General features: G+C 49.4%; 1 protein-coding gene and 1 pseudogene across 1 annotated transcript; both read left to right on the plus strand.

The window, feature by feature from the left end:
• Positions 1 to 3,885: 3,885 nt before the first annotated feature.
• On the plus strand, positions 3,886 to 7,150 carry LOC149521178 (uncharacterized; annotated as a pseudogene).
• A 4,595-nt stretch (positions 7,151 to 11,745) lies between these two features.
• Positions 11,746 to 15,679, plus strand: LOC142821215 (mast cell protease 1A-like). The gene is made up of 4 exons (XM_075912065.2): positions 11,746 to 12,881; positions 13,744 to 13,879; positions 14,127 to 14,399; positions 14,686 to 15,679. Exons 1-4 carry the CDS (start codon positions 12,781 to 12,783, stop codon positions 14,821 to 14,823), a joined length of 648 nt encoding a protein of 215 aa, XP_075768180.2. The 5' UTR covers positions 11,746 to 12,780; the 3' UTR covers positions 14,824 to 15,679.
• The last annotated feature ends 533 nt before the right edge of the window (positions 15,680 to 16,212 follow it).

Below are 16,212 nucleotides of genomic sequence, written 5' to 3' on the forward strand. Positions count from 1 at the left end.
CTTTTTCTTAAGCAGGGTTTTGGCATTTCACGAGGAGTAACAGTAGTTTGGACTAGGAAGCCTAGTCCGAACTACCTAGTCCGGGCCGCGTGTAGCTGCGCAGCACAGAGTCCGCACTAGTGGACATTTAAAAATGGCGGCGCCCGGCTTTATGCAAATGAAGCCCGGGAAATTCAAATCTCAGGCTTCATTTGCAACTCCGGTTGCCTACATTACCACCCTAGTTTGAACTCGGGTGGTAGTGTAGACATACCCTTAGGGAAAAGCTTTTTGAGGACTGTGAGGGTTGTGTCATAGATGCACCAGCCCAGTGGTACCATGACTGTGTGACTTGGACTCCAGAGGATATAAACTGCAAGCTCCGGGGCCTATGTGCTGAACTGTGTTTGGAAAGCTTATTAAATACTAATAGAAATGTAGCCGTGTTAGTCTGGTGTAGCTGAAGCAAAAAACAGGACCATGTAGCACTTTAAAGACTAACAAGATGGTTTATTAGGGGATGAGCTTTCGTGGGCCAGACCCACTTCCTCAGATCAAATAGTGGAAGAAAATAGTCACAACCATATATACCAAAGGATACAATTAAAAAAAATGAACACATATGAAAAGGACAAATCACATTTCAGAATAGGAGGGGGATGCGGGGGGGGGGGGGGGGGGGCAGGAAGGAAGGAAGGTAAGTGTCTGTGAATTAATTATATTAGAGGTAGGGAGAGTGAGATGTCTGTGAGCTAATGGTATTAGAGGTGATGGGTAAGATAGTTTGAGCCTTTGTTCATTCCTTCCCGGAGAGTGTCGAATTTTAACATGAATGACAGTTCAGAGGATTCCCTTGAAACTATTTTCTTCCACTATTTGATCTGAGGAAGTGGGTCTGGCCCACGAAAGCTCATCACCTAATAAACCATCTTGTTAGTCTTTAAAGTGCTCCATAGTCCATTATTAAATACTGTTATTGCCGTAGGTAATGCTATGCAATGTCTGTGCTTAACTCAAGAACACTTAGCACAAGGGGTGACTTTGGTAAATGCAGTGCAATTCAGTCAAGATCCTCACAGTGTTTTAAAGACCATGACCAAGCCAAAAGACCCCTGCTTAGAGGGTTATATTGAATGTCTGGTGCGTACAAAAAGTTACAGAACCCTGCTTAAGAAAAAGACTATGAAAGATGTATGGTAGAAACTCAGGGGAAGGAAAAACCCCTCAAAATGTTTTGTTTTTTTAAATAAAAGAAAAAAATCCCCCCTTCCCCCCAGTTAGGATTGATTAGACAAAAACTCAATGGTTTAACCGCACCTCACTGAATAGCCAGGGGCTCTAGTCAATGGTTCGGATTAGGTGTGACCACTTACCCTCAAGTGAGGGTAATGTTCAGTAATTAAATTTGATGGGTTGGATGGGTGGGCTCTAATGAATATCTAATTAAATAACACCTCAGGAGTTTGCAGATGCTATTGGACAGTTTAAAGGACACAGCAGTTGGTAGAAATGCTATTGGACAGTTTAAATATGACCCAGAAGTTGGTTAAATGCTAGGGACTACTTTTTCTAGCCATTAAAAGTTAAAAAAAATTAAGGGTCTAACCCCAAACTGAAATGTTTCCAACTTTTACCCATACTTTAGAACAAGCATTTGCTCTAAAGACAATCAAACATTTAAAAGCATTTCATTTAAACCCCAAGCCTTCAGCATGAAAGAAGCATGTTTAAAAAAAACAAACCCCAAGACATGTATTGATATCTGCAAAAAGTCTCCACGTGGAAATGGATACAGCTACATTAAGGATTGGTGCTTTTACTGTTAATACTGTAAGAAAGCCCTACAAAAAATATATTTTAACTAAAAGGAAAAAAATGTAGCCGAAAGCAACTCAGTTGTGGAGACAGCTTAATTCTTCCACCCTCAGATGACAAAGGGCAATGTTAGGGAGGGGTGCCTATGTCTTTAAGGATCTATTATTTCAGAGTTGCAGTGATCAAATTCACCTGTTAGCTCCTACGTTGAAGTTGTTTGAAACAATGGGTTAGGAAGGTATCAAAAACCTAGGTAGTTTGGAGACTGTCCTTTTCAACAGAAACTTTCTTGAATGGCTGCTGGACTGCAACAGGAGAAGGTGTGTTCCCTGTTTTTAACTTTGAAAATATATATTCTATAATGCCTCTCTTTGGCCATGCTCTCTTAGTAAAATAATGGTGGCTATCTTTATTGCGGTGTGATCTGTTTAACATGGAACCAGTAATTTTAAGCTGCAGTTCCCCACCAGGCCAAGGTAAAAACCATTTTTAACTGTAGTTGTGCTTAATACTGTTTAAAAAAAAAACCCTGGGTAATACTAACTAATATTTGTGCTTATTCTTTAACCTTAAGGCCCAAGCACACATTGGGGGGGGATTGACAGAACAAGCATGTGCCCATAGTGAAAGGTAACTTTTTTGCAGTTGGCTTTTAAATTTATGCAGGGTTTGTGTGTGTGTCATTTGTAAGAGAGAGAGAGCGATGAGGTCTGTGCAAGACCTAGGTGTGTTTTTAAAATGGGGTTTGAAGCATTTGGGGGTAATCCTAACTCACATTTTTTTGCTTGTTCTTTATTCCATAGTCCCAAATATACATAGGGGAAAACAGAATAGCCCTGTGCCAGCATGCCTTTACCCTGTGGTAGAAGGTAACTATCCATAATCATTTTTTAAAGCGTGCGGGTTATTTTTTTCTTTTAACTAATTGTAACGTTTAAATTGTGATTTGGTTTTTTTTTCAAAACTTAATTGTGGGGGAGCTTATTGGTGTTTTTAAACTATATGTTGGCAAACTGCTGGTTGGTGGGTTGTTCTTTCTGTGCCAAATGTGTTTTCAAAATAAATGTTCAATTCTGAGTTGGGGGAGGAAGTGGTGGGGTTAGGCTAAAAGTATCTGGGATGGTTACAAAAAGGTGGAGTGTTTTTACCTGGCGATTTTATTTTAAAAAAGCTGGCAGTAGGGGTTAAGTTGTGGGTGATTCAGGGGCTTATGCTACAGATAAGTGGTTTTTAAAAAGCAGTTTGTTGCATACCGCTGCTTTTAAAAAATAGAGTTGCAAATGGTTTTAAAACCGTTGTGGGGAGTTTTTGAAGGTGTGTGTGTGATGGAGTTTGTGATAGACACAGGTATGTTTTTAAAATAGATGTTGGCAAACTGCTGGTAAGGTGTGTTTGGTGGGTTGCTTTTTCTGTGCAAAATGTGATGTGTTCAATGCATGTGGGTTTTGAAAAGTATATGGTTGCCAACTTGATTTAGTGTGTGTTATAAAGCTGCTGTTTAGTGTATGTGTGTGGAGGGAGGGGGAAGAGGCTGTGCAAGGCATAGGTGTAGGGTTTTTTACAGTACTTGGTTTGTTGAAACTAACAAGGGGTTTTAAAAGCAGTTTTGGCTTTTATTCTGCAAAATGAGATGTATTTAAAAAAATTGTGTGGGTTTTTGTTTGTTTTTTTTAAGTGGTAGAAATAAATTCAAAACTGGTGTTTGTTGTACAGCCTGAAATGGATTATTTTGTTTTTAAAGCTATAACTTTTTAAATAGAAAAACCCCTAATGATTTTAAAGTTTACAAGAGGGTTTCATGTGTTTTATAATAATGTTGTTTGTTCCACAGTACGGTCAAAACATGAGAGGTCATTCGACCAGAGGGAAAAGGAGCTCAAAAGAAAAAGGAAAGAGACAGCTGAAAAGGAAAATTCCCCAGCATCAGTGACCGATGGATCGATGAAGCCCAGTAAATGTATTTTGCTTGTCGGTTTGGTGGCTCTATGAGGTTTTAAGTAAATACACAGGTGTGGGTGAGAGAGATGTTAAGTTTAGGTGTGTTGTTGTTGTGTTTTTACAAAAAAAATGTTTTTCCCCCACTTCACAGGCATGGACAACTTTTCTGACAATGCTGTAGTCAGAGCTACAAGGACACCTTCTCCAGAACTGCCAAAGAACCAGGAATCTGCTTTGAGACCCTTAACAACGCAAAACACCACAAGAATGCAGATGAAGCATCCGGGTGGTCCGAACCTCACATACGTCAAACCCAAGGACAAAACAAAAGACTCTGGTAAGAAACAACCATGCAACCACAACTCCAGTTCCTCAGCGGTCACAGCCACACCATGCCCTGAGGAAACTGTGAGCAAAAACGCCCACATTCACAAACCCGGAGCAGGCGCTCTAGGGGTTCTGAACGTGCGCAAAACCACACACATTCACAAACCCGGAGCACGCGCTCTAGGGGTTGTGAATAAAAAACCAAGGACTAAAAACTCCTGCAATGCCGAGGTGTTGCAGCCACACAAACACAACTCCAGTTCTTCAGCGGCCACTGCCACACCAAGCCCTGAGGACTGTGAGCAAAATCGCCCACATTCACAAACCCGGAGCAGGCGCTCTAGGGGTTCTGAACGTGCGCAAAACCACACACATTCACAAACCCGGAGCACGCGCTCTAGGGGTTGTGAATAAAAAACCAAGGACTAAAAACTCCTGCAATGCCGAGGTGTTGCAGCCACACAAACACAACTCCAGTTCTTCAGCGGCCACTGCCACACCAAGCCCTGAGGACTGTGAGCAAAATCGCCCACATTCACAAACCCGGAGCAGGCGCTCTAGGGGTTCTGAACGTGCGCAAAACCTCACACATTCACAAACCCGGAGCACGCGCTCTAGGGGTTGTGAATAAAAAACCAAGGACTGAAAACTCCTGCAATGCCGAGGTATTGCAGCCACACAAACACAACTCCATTTCCTCAGTGGTCACCACCACACCAAGCCCTGAGAACTGTGAGCGAAAACGCCCACATTCACAAACCCGGAGCAGGCGCTCTAGGGGTTCTGAACGTGCGCAAAACCACACACATTCACAAACCCGGAGCACGCGCTCTAGGGGTTGTGAATAAAAAACCAAGGACTGAAAACTCCTGCAATGCCGAGGTATTGCAGCCACACAAACACAACTCCAGTTCCTCAGTGGTCACCACCACACCAAGCCCTGAGAACTGTGAGCAAAAACGCCCACATTCACAAACCCGGAGCAGGCGCTCTAGGGGTTCTGAACGTGCGCAAAACCACACACATTCACAAACCCGGAGCACGCGCTCTAGGGGTTGTGAATAAAAAACCAAGGACTGAAAACTCCTGCAATGCCGAGGTGTTGCAGCCACACAAACACAACTCCAGTTCCTCAGCGGCCACTGCCACACCAAGCCCTGAGAACTGTGAGCAAAATCGCCCACATTCACAAACCCGGAGCAGGCGCTCTAGGGGTTCTGAACGTGCGCAAAACCACACACATTCACAAACCCGGAGCAGGCGCTCTAGGGGTTCTGAACGTGCGCAAAACCACACACATTCACAAACCCGGAGCACGCGCTCTAGGGGTTGTGAATAAAACACCAAGGACTGAAAACTCCTGCATTGCCGAGGTGTTGCAGCCACACAAACACCACTCCAGTTCCTCAGCGACTACTGCCACACCAAGCCCTGAGAACTGTGAGCAAAAACGCCCACATTCACAAACCCGGAGCAGGCGCTCTAGGGGTTCTGAACGTGCGCAAAACCACACACATTCACAAACCCGGAGCACGCGCTCTAGGGGTTGTGAATAAAAAACCAAGGACTGAAAACTCCTGCAATGCCGAGGTGTTGCAGCCACACAAACACAACTCCAGTTCCTCAGCGACTACTGCCACACCAAGCCCTGAGAACTGTGAGCAAAAACGCCCACATTCACAAACCCGGAGCACGCGCTCTAGGGGTTCTGAACGTGTGCAAAACCACACACATTCACAAACCCGGAGCACGCGCTCTAGGGGTTGTGAATAAAAAACCAAGGACTGACAAACCATTCTCCCAAAACCATAAGCTCATCACAGCTCCCCCATATTCTAGTATGGGGGAAGAGTTTGATGCTTCATTCAGAAAACTGAGGAACTCTGTATCCTCAGGGGGCCTAAAAGAAAGAGAGGGGACAGCATTTGGTTAATGAACTGGTGGCCTCCAAAAAGTTCCAGGCCAAGATGACTGCAAATTTTTTAAAAAATCCTAAAGAGGTGATGAGGAAAAAATACCAAAAAGAGATGCCCCCTGCTGGAGGCTCACAAAATGGCTTATCTGACCTGCTGGGTGGTGAGTCTGTAGACGGGTCCTTGGCTAGTCCTGATGAATTTCACGGAGACCGCTCTGACTCTGAAATAGCAGCTGAGGCAGAAGATGCCCCTGATGGGCCCGTAGAGGAACCCTCAACTGCCTGTGAAAATCCAGAGTCGTATGTGGAGAGAGCGAGAAGTTGGCAACGTGAAGTACGTAGATTTGTGGGGTAAGTGTATTGTGAGGAATTTCATTTTGTCAATCTTGAGCAAATAAATTCAGCTGAACAGGTTATTGAAGCCATGCGTAGGGGAATACAGTTAGTTCTAGATGACGTTAATGGTAGGGTAGGCCCTGATGATTATGTTCAGTTACGTTTAGAGAGCCGTAATTTAACTAACCCTTTGTTTTCGGTCAGAAGAACTAGGGACGAGCTGACTGCTGAAGATTTTTTAAACCAGACCTCAAAGGTGTTCCAGAGTAATAGAGAGTTGCACCTCAATGGAACATTGCGCCTCCTTGTGACAGTTGTAAAAAACAGGGGTTGGGGTGTTCATAGAGTTTTAAATTCTATCCTTAGTAGTCAAATTATTCATAAAAAGAGACGATGTTTAGTAGACTTGGCTTACACCGGTATCAATCTGTGTTTTGCGGGCGGGCTCTTGGCCGTCATGTCCCATCGTAAACCTACGGACGCCAAATTGTTAGAGGGGGTGAGAGAGCTTCACGAGAAACTGGGGTGGTCAGATCCAAAACAGGTTATGCTCAGCGGCGTAGCAAAGTTTGAACAGCATTTAGGAGTTAACATACAGGTGGTGCTGTATACGGCGAAAGGCGGCTGGGGCTTTTTTAAAATGGAGGTTCCGGTGTACCCCAAGACGATTTTATCCTGTTGCACGATGAGCATTACTATGGGGTTCTGGATGTGGAAAAAGTTGTTCGGAGCGAAAAATTGAGTTTTGTCACACAGTGTACAGTCACGACCACTCTTGCAGGTATTGTTGCTGCCTCTGCTTGAGCGGAACGTGCTCAGACAGCGTGGGCGTGCCACTGAGGTGTCCTAGCTGTAGACTATTTTGTCAATCCCAAGTGTTCTTAGTCAGACACATAGACGGCGCATCGAAAAAACAAGTCGAATGCCTGTCTAAAACTTTGTGTGATGAGTGTCAGTCTTCCGTGGACAAGCGGCGGCGCTGTAAGCAGTGTAAGGGCTTTCTTGTTGGCAACATAGACAATCATCTCTGTTTTATGGACAGCCTTAGAAAGCCCGAATCCTCAGAGTATATTTTTTATGATTTCGAATGCACGCAGGAGACTGGGTTGCACACCCCCAATTACATTTTTGCTATGGCCGTAAAACCAGAAAAATCCTGGGAATTTAAGGGTAGTGAGTGTGTCTCTGTTAGTTAAGACATTTATTGGCAAAGAGTTCCTTGACAACACATTCATAGCACACAATTCCAAAAGTTACGATGTGTACTTAGTCGTTAGACAGCTACTGAAGGAAAAGATGTGCCTAGAACTGATCACTCAGGGTAGTAAACTAATGTGTGTGAAAGTTAAGGCCCTGGGCATTTGTTTTATAGACTCTTTAAACTTCTTGCCCATGAGGGTGTCATGGGAAGCTCTTAGAAGGGTCACATGACCCACTTCTGGGCGGGTCATCCGATCCTGGAACTGCCCCCCGATTGGTCAAAGCGGCTCATGGGGTGGTCCCACATGGGGAAAAAACGCTTCCTGATTGGTAGAGGGAGGCAGGGCGAGTCCTTAGAGGGGTCACATGACACCCCTTATTTCCGGTCACCTGTCCTTCTTGACCCCGGATGTATTACCACCAAGGGCGAGACTTCCGGTGACAGGGGAGACGGGACTGCCGGGGTAGGGGGCGGAGCTAACATTTGATTGATGGTAGGGCCCTTGTACTACTTGGGGAACCTGCCAAGGTTGGGGTTGTGATCCCCATGGTAAGTGGTGCTCCTGGACGGGGCTGACATGTCCCTGAAAAAGGCAGAGAAGGGAGCGCTCCCACGCAATCCTTGATGGAAGACACCTCTCTTGCAGCTTCCACTGGTCGATAACAGGGAGCTGTGGCCAGTAGAAGCTGTGGGCTCGGTGCCTATCGGAGTGGGGCAGAACATGGCACCATGGAGCCATCACTGTACACGCCAGCTGCTTTCAGGAGTGGGGCAGAGCTAGGACAGGCACAAGCTGCCTTAACTCTACTGCTCCACCAAACAGAAGCCGTCTCAGTGGGCTTACCAACCATCAGTACATGTATGAACAGTCCATACAAAATTAGCCTCAATTGGACATGTCCATAAAGTCCATAAAAATGTAGGTGGCCGTAAATTTCATAAAAGCACAATACAATTGCAAAAACCAGCAATTCTTCTACAGCAATTACATTTCCTCTGTGCTGCTTCAGCCTTTGTAGTGCAGAGCAGCAGAAATTAGACCTTTTAGTTGTTTATTTAGGTCAATGGTTATTTAGGTGCATTAAGAGGAGCATTGCCAGCAGATCCAGAGAAGTGATTATTCTCCTTTATTCAGCTCTGGGGAGGCCACATCTGGAGGATTGTGTCCAGTTCTGGGCCCCCCACTACAGAAAGGATGTGGACGCATTGGAGAGGGGCCAGCAGAGGGAGACGAAAATGATTCCGGGGCTGGGGCACAGGACCTACGAGGAGAGGCTGAGGGAGTTGGGTCTGTTTAGTCTGCAGAAGAGAAGAGTGAGGGGGGATTTGAGAGCAGCCTTCAACTTCCTGAAGGGAGGTTCCAAAAGGCTGGAGAGAGGCTGTTCTCAGTAGTGACAAATGGCAGAATGAGGACCCATCATCTAAAGTTACAGTGTGGGAGTCTAGATTGGTATTAGGAAAAACTCTATTTTCTAGGAGGGTTGTGAAGCACTGAGATGCAGCGGGGGGATGAGAGTGCCGTGGGGCCCAGGGCAGCACAATTTCGCAGGGCCTCCCCCTTTGACACGGCGCATGCGTGGGGCCTTGGGTAGCATGGGACCCAGGACAGCCGCCCCGTTTGCCCTGCCCTAAATCTGCCGCTGCTGGGATGGGTTCCCTAGAGAGGTAGTGGAACCTCCATCCCTAGAGGTTTTTAAGTCCCAGCTTAACAAAGCCCTGGCTGGGTTGATTTAATTAGGATTGGTCCTGCCTTGGACAGGGGGCTGGACTTGATGACCTGCTGAGGTCTCTTCCAGCTCTATGGTTCTATAATTCTATGACAGGCAAGACAAGTACACCATCAACCGCAGACAGGAGCACCCTCCTCGGAGTTACAGGAAATATCTCCCAACCACTCTCGAGTCAGCTAATGGGCAGCACCTGGTCACAGAGGCCTGGGAGCCAGGATTCCTGGGTGCTTTCCCATGAATCAGAACATGAACCTGTAGGAGAGCATTTTAACCTTTCTGGCCCCTCGATCATAGGTTTAAAGGTAGCCATTCTTCTACAAAAGGATTTCACTAGCCAATTGCAGAGAGAGTCTGTAGAATCTGAAATCGACAGATTTGATACCGGTACCCTGGGCTTGAACAAAAACATTAACTGGTTAATGCAGTACAAAGCTCATTTCCCCTGCCTTTGATATTTGCATTTTCACATCAAAAGCAATGAAAGGGACACATTTAGCCTCGTTACGGCACTTCATGAACACAGGCCCTACAATTGACAGGAAACTACTTTTGCTGTACTATTTACCATACAGTCTGTTGTTTCCGCTCCAACACACCAATGAAGTGGGTTTCACCCACAAAACTTCATGATCATAGATACATGAAGAAAAATCTATATTTGTTAGTCTCTACCGTATCCAAGTCTGTAGCTGGGGGAGGGGGCATCCTGATTTTTTTTTTTTTTTTTTAAGAGAGCGCTAATTCCTTTATTCAAATGTCATATGCTACTTAAGGAAATTCCCTCTGAGAATCTGTGCATAGCTCACCTTATCCCTGACACCATTATGACGGTTAACGTTGCACAGAAACATCGGTAAACTTGGCCGGTTTTCCATGACCCTATGCTACCTGGTAGAAACGCGGTGTCCATCCTTTAGTGGCCATCTCTTTGTGTACCCAGTCTTGGCATCTCTGGTTTTCATTTCTGGATCCCTCTGTTAGACTGTGATGGTGTAACAGAGGAGAGAGATCTCAGTGGTTTGAGCAGTAACCTGCTAAACCAAGGGTTGTGAGCTCAAACCTTGAGGGGGTCATTTTGGTATCGGGGGCAAATCCGTCAGGAATGGTTCTTGGCCCTGCCATGAGGGCAGGGGACTGGACTTGATGACCTCTCAAGGTCCCTTCCAGCTCTGTGAGATAGGTGTATATCTCTGTACACCAATGGGAATAGATCTGTCGCCATCAAGAGACACTCTGGAGGAGCTCTGTAGCCTTTTGAGGTCGATGAACACCCAACCATCTGCATCTCAGTTATTACTCAATTCATTCCAGTGGAAGTTGTTCCATTCCTGATTACTCCATTGACCTGTAGATGGTTTTGAGATCAGTGCAAATCCCTGGGCATCAGAGAGTCCATTCTACACAGACCTAGAGCTCCATACTTTTATTCGAGAACCATCTCCCCACCCTTCCAGTATTGGACCACCCGCCACTTGGACACGGCTCCTTGCTCCAGTAGGGGTCACTGGCCTGACCCGGAGGCAGCAGGGGGATTGGCTGGGACCATCCACACAGACATGGCTGGACCAGAGATGCTCCCTGCTCTGTTGGGAAATGACACCTCCCCCACTAGCCAGGGACCACCTCAACGGGATGGGGCTCATAAACTGAATGGGGCAGACGTGTCTGTCACTGGACATCTGTGTGTGTCGGAGGGGGAAGAGATCCTTTGGGTGTCAGGTACACCAGGCCCGAGGTGCGAGGCTGGTCTCAAGGGGATCAGAGCCACCTGGCACACAGAGGACAGGGTGTGATTGCTCACCCAGCAGATAATGCTCCATGAGGATGTTTACAGCCCTGTTTCTGACTCTGGTGGTTGGGGAGGGGCACGGTTACTCACATCCTCCACCAGGGCCAGGCGGTGAGTGGCCGTGTTAGCCACATCCTCAGGCAGACAGAAGGGCAGGGGCCCTGTTGGCCATGGTGCCAGGCTAGGGACTGGGGCAGAGGAAACCCCCTGCTAGGTGGGTGCGGCTGTGACCTGGAGGTCACCTTGACCCATGGCACATCTCAAATGGATGTTCCTGGAGTGTACGTGGCCTGTGGTTAGCAGACCCAGCCCCCCCTCCTCTCCTGCCTGGTCCATATAAGCATCAGGTGGGAGGGAGCGGCTCCGTGCCCAGCCCAGGATGCCTCTGACGATGCAGCGCTTGGTGCTGGGGCTGCTCCCCTGGACCTTCCTCCTGCCCCCTGGGGGCTGGGCTGGTGAGTGGGGCAAGGGCGCTGGGGGTGTGTGGAGAGGGGCCCATGCAGGGTAGGGGGCTGTGGGGTGAGTGAGGGTCTTCCCCTGAACTACCTGGCGCAAGGGCCTATTGGGACCCCTGCAGCCTTCCCTGAGTACCTCTGGGGCTCTCAGCCTGTGGGGGTGGGTGGATCAGCCCCCAGAGGGCTTCTCTGAGATGTCACTTTCAAGATGTGCACCCTACTTGGAGATGGAATGAGCCACCGGCAGGGCAGCTGGGGAGTTACAAGGAGCAGATGGTGGAGAGAGGCAAGAGCAGGGAGCTAAGGGGAAGGGCTCGGACCTAAGAAACTTGGGATCCTTTTCCAGCTCAGCCCAGGATCTTGTGGGGGAAATGAAACCTGTCTCCGGGGCTTTTGTTTCCATGGGTTGCTAGTGGAGATTTGGCACCTAAATACAGTTCCCCGTTGAAAGATGAAAATGATTCTGTTTCTGAACTCAACACTGTTCAGGGAAGGGGTTGTGGGTCAGCGCAGTGACTATCCCAGTAAGAGGTCCCTGACCTGGGTCTAGGTCCCACCATAAAGCCAATCGGTGTGATTCCTTAAAGAGGAGATTTTCCAACACTCCCGCCTGCTGGCCTGGTGCCTTCTCGGAGCAGATCCTTGTTTTCCCCAGAGACATTCTCACTTGGCATTTTTCAATCCCAACACTAACATTTTTCAGCCACCAAAGCCTGAAAATTGTCCTTAGAAATATCTCACGACTGGAAGGAAAGAACTAGGAGCAGAAGGAAAAAAAATACCCAGGATGGAGGGGAGAAAGAGTTCCCTGGCGTAGGGTTCGTTCAATAAAAGCCACTTCCCCTGGCACCGGTATTTCGGTGAGTCGGGCGTGGAGTCGGCCTCATCTCTGTGGTTGGGTGGAGAAACATGCAGAGAAGCTCCGTCCGTGCCCTGCTGGCGAGTGGCTGGACCAGCCTGGGGTGACTTCAGTGCACAGTGCGGTGAGCACAAGGCGAAGCAGGGTGAATAGTGCCCCGCTCCAGATGGCCCGCTCAGTGGGGTTAGAGTTGCATATTTCCCTTCCAGCCGATGCGGGCCCGGTGTGGGGCAGAGCTGGGCAGGGGGCAGAGATCCAGAGACACGGATGCTCTGAGGGAGGATCAGAGAGGGAGGGAAGACCCTTGGAGGCTATCAGTGTGGATGGGGAGTTGGATCCCAGCCCAGCGAGTTGAGGGGGCTCTCTGTATGGACCTGGCCTCCCCCTAGGTGAGATCATCGGGGGAAAGGAAGCCCGGCCCCACTCCAGGCCCTACATGGCGTATCTGGAAATACAACGCAGAGATGAGAGGATTAGATGTGGTGGGTTCCTGGTGGCGGAGAACTTTGTGCTGACGGCTGCTCGTTGCCAGGGAGAGTAAGTGCCTCTGGGCTGGGATGTGGGGGTGGGTGGGGTCAGTGGAGGATGGGGATCCGGGAGCTCTGGTGTCAGCATGAGGGGGGCGCAGGGAAGGAGCAGAGGGAGGCCAGGCTGGGGGAGCAGAGCCCAAGGGTCTGACCTGCTCAGGGGGCGTCGGAAAGTCTCTAGGGGCCTCTGTGACCCACGGACGAAACCCAGCACTTGGCAAATCAATGGGGCTAAAGCACAGGACAGGGAGGGGTCATAGCCCCAGGGCATAAGAACATAAGAACGGCTGTACTGGGTCAGACCAAAGGTCCAGCTAGCCCAGTATCCTGTTTACCGACAGTGGCCAGCACCAGGTGCCCCAGAGAGGGTGGACCGAAGACAGTGATCAAGTGATTTGTCTCCTGCCATCCCTCTCCAGCCTCTGACAAACAGAGGCCAAGGACACCATTTTATCCCCTGGCTAATAGCCTTTTATGGACCTAACCTCCATGAAATTATCTAGCTTCTCTTTAAACTCTATTATAGTCCTAGCCTTCACAGCCTCCTCTGGCAAGGAGTTCCACAGATTGACAACACGCGGTGTGAAGAAGAACTTCCTTTTATTAGTTTTAAACCTGCTACCCATTAATTTCATTTGGTGTCCTCTAGTTCTTCTATTATGGGAACTAATAAATAACTTTGCTTTATCAGCCCTCTCCACACCACTCATGATTTTATAGAGTGCTGGGCTGGGGAGCTGGGGAGGAGCAGACACTCAAGGGGAAGGGAAGGAACTTGAGACCCATCCAGAGAGTCCCAGGCTGCCCCATCCCAGCGAGACAAGAATTAGTGAGCCAGACCAATCTTAGCAGGTTGCTCTTGGCTTTCGCAGCAACATCACTGTGCTTCTGGGAGCCCATAACGTCAAGCTTCGGGAAAGGCACCGACAACGGATCCAAGTCTGCCGGCAGATCCCCCACCCACAGTACAACAGGGAGACTTTAAACAATGACATCATGCTGCTGCAGGTACCGCCCCATCCCCCACACCGTGACCTCACACTGCTGCAGGTACCACCCCATCGCATCCCCCACCTCCAGTGACCTCACACTGCTGCAGGTACCGCCCCCATCCCATCCCCCACCCCCTGTGACCTCACACTGCTGCAGGTACCACCCCATCCCATTCCCCACCCCCAGTGACCTCACACTGCTGCCCATACCAGCCAGGTTTTGACTGCAACACACCTATTTAACTTTGTTTCTTTTCTCCCAGCTGGAAAACGTTGCGGTCCTGAACAGATGGGTTGGTACCCTCGCCCTGCCCTGCTCCGGGGAGAGAGTTGCACCGTGGACCACTTGCAACGTTGCTGGCTGGGGCCGGACTCTGCCCACTGTTGATTGTCTCTCGGACACGCTCCAGGAAGTGGACGTGGTGGTGGTGCCAGATGCCACATGTCTGAGACACCCGTACAAGCCGTACCGTCACTATAACCCGTGCAGCATGATGTGTGTGGGGGACCCAGCCTTTCTGAATGACTCGGCCAAGGTGCCTCCCGCCCCTCGTGTTCACCCCTCTTGAGAAGTGGTTGGGATTGATGAAGCTGCTCTAACCAGAAAATGTTGGACTAAGTGGTGGAAAAGCTAGTGGGGAAGTGTCGCGTCTTACGGGGAAGCAGCGACCAGCAGGACAGTGTGAGGGGGGGGGGGGGGGGTTGAATCCATCTGGGTGATGGGAGGGGTCAAGTGGAGACCGGGGGGTGTTGCTGATCCAGGTATCAGCGAGAAACGACTCCTTGAGCTGTTTTCCATTTGTGGCTTCTCCTGTTTCGCAGGGCGACTCCGGGGGCCCCCTGGTGTGTGGGGGAAAAGCCCAGGGCATCGTCTCCTGGGGGATTTGCAAAGCTCCCTCCGTGTACGTAAAAGTCTCCACCTTCGTCCCCTGGATCGAACGCACAATGAGGAGGCTGTAGCCCGGAGCCCGGCTGTGAATTGCTGCCCCGGATGGAGCTGCGCTGCTTCTGTGCTTTGGAGGAGACAGATGTAGGGCTGCTTTGCAAGGGGCTCCCCCTCCCCCATTTTGTACCCACAAATCACTGCTATACTCAGGAAGCCCCCAGCCCATAAGCATCAAGGAAGAGAGCCTAGGGGAGTTAGGAGCTGCATTCAAGCCCAGTTCCCATTGGTAAATCCCAGTTGTGTGGCCTGCCTCTTCCCAGGTTCATGTCCTCTGGGGCACTGGACACGACCCCAGCCCTGGGGCAGACCTGGCGGTTTGGGGATCTCCCCACCAGTCAAGTGATGTTTGTGGCAGATCTTCACCATCCCCTGCGCTGCTGGGCCACGTTTAACCTGCTGCCTGCCCTGTGCTCCATGGGCCCCCAACCCGTTACAATGAAGACAGGAGCCTAGGGGAGTTAGGAGCCAGGCTTAGGCAAAGCTCCCATAGGGAAATCCCAACCCACTGGCTGCCTTTCCCTGCTGGATTTCTCGTGGGGTTCTGAACCCAAGCCCAACCCTGGGGTAGACCTGGCGGTTTGTGGCTTTCCCCCGCATCAGCCGGTTGATGAGGTTTCTGGCAAATCCTCACCATCCTCCACCCTGCTGGGCCACGTTAAACCTGCCACGGTTGGTTCCCGGGGGGCAATGTCCGTTCCACACACCCCTGAGCTCTGCGCCTGCCAGGCAGCTGGAAGGGACCGGAGCAACAGCCATGCCGAGCAATTTCAGATCGATCCCCAGGGCTGATCCCTCTTTCCCACCTCTCTCAGCCTGCCCCACCCCTGCCTTGCTGCATTTTGCTCCCTGTTTCATGGTCAGCACTGACTAAAAATGAAGTTCCAAAAAAAGGCGACTGTGGGTCTGAGTGATCACCCCGAATTGCAAAATCCAGAGCAGCCGCTGCCTCGGCCAGGGATTGGGTAGTGGTTGGGGGTGTCACTCCTATGGGGGAAGGCTGGGCTTGTGTCTTAGCAAGGCTGTTCCCCACTCTGGCATTCCAAGTGCAGAAGGTGGGGCCCACAAGAGATCTTAAATCCCTTGTCTCCATGGGCTTCTGCTTAAAATCTCCCCTAAGTCACAGATCCCCTGGCTATGGGTGATAACTGCCACCAGCAAGGGAACCAAAACCCCCTTTCTTCTTGAACTGAACAAGAAAGCACTTCGAACTTCTACCAGAGGAGCACCCCCTAGCTCCTTTACTGCAAGCGTCCAGACTAGGGCGCTGAGCCGACAAACAGCTGATCAGCTGTTTGTTGGCTCAGTGCAGCAGCCATTTAAATTTAAATGAAGCTGCGATTATTTAAATCGCGGCTTAATTTCCCTTTGCCGATCAGCCTCATCTACATGGCTCCATCGATGGA

This window comes from Pelodiscus sinensis, chromosome 30 (genome assembly GCF_052426305.1).
Source record: "Pelodiscus sinensis isolate ZL-2025 chromosome 30, ASM5242630v1, whole genome shotgun sequence".
Lineage (NCBI taxonomy): Eukaryota > Metazoa > Chordata > Testudines > Trionychidae > Pelodiscus > Pelodiscus sinensis.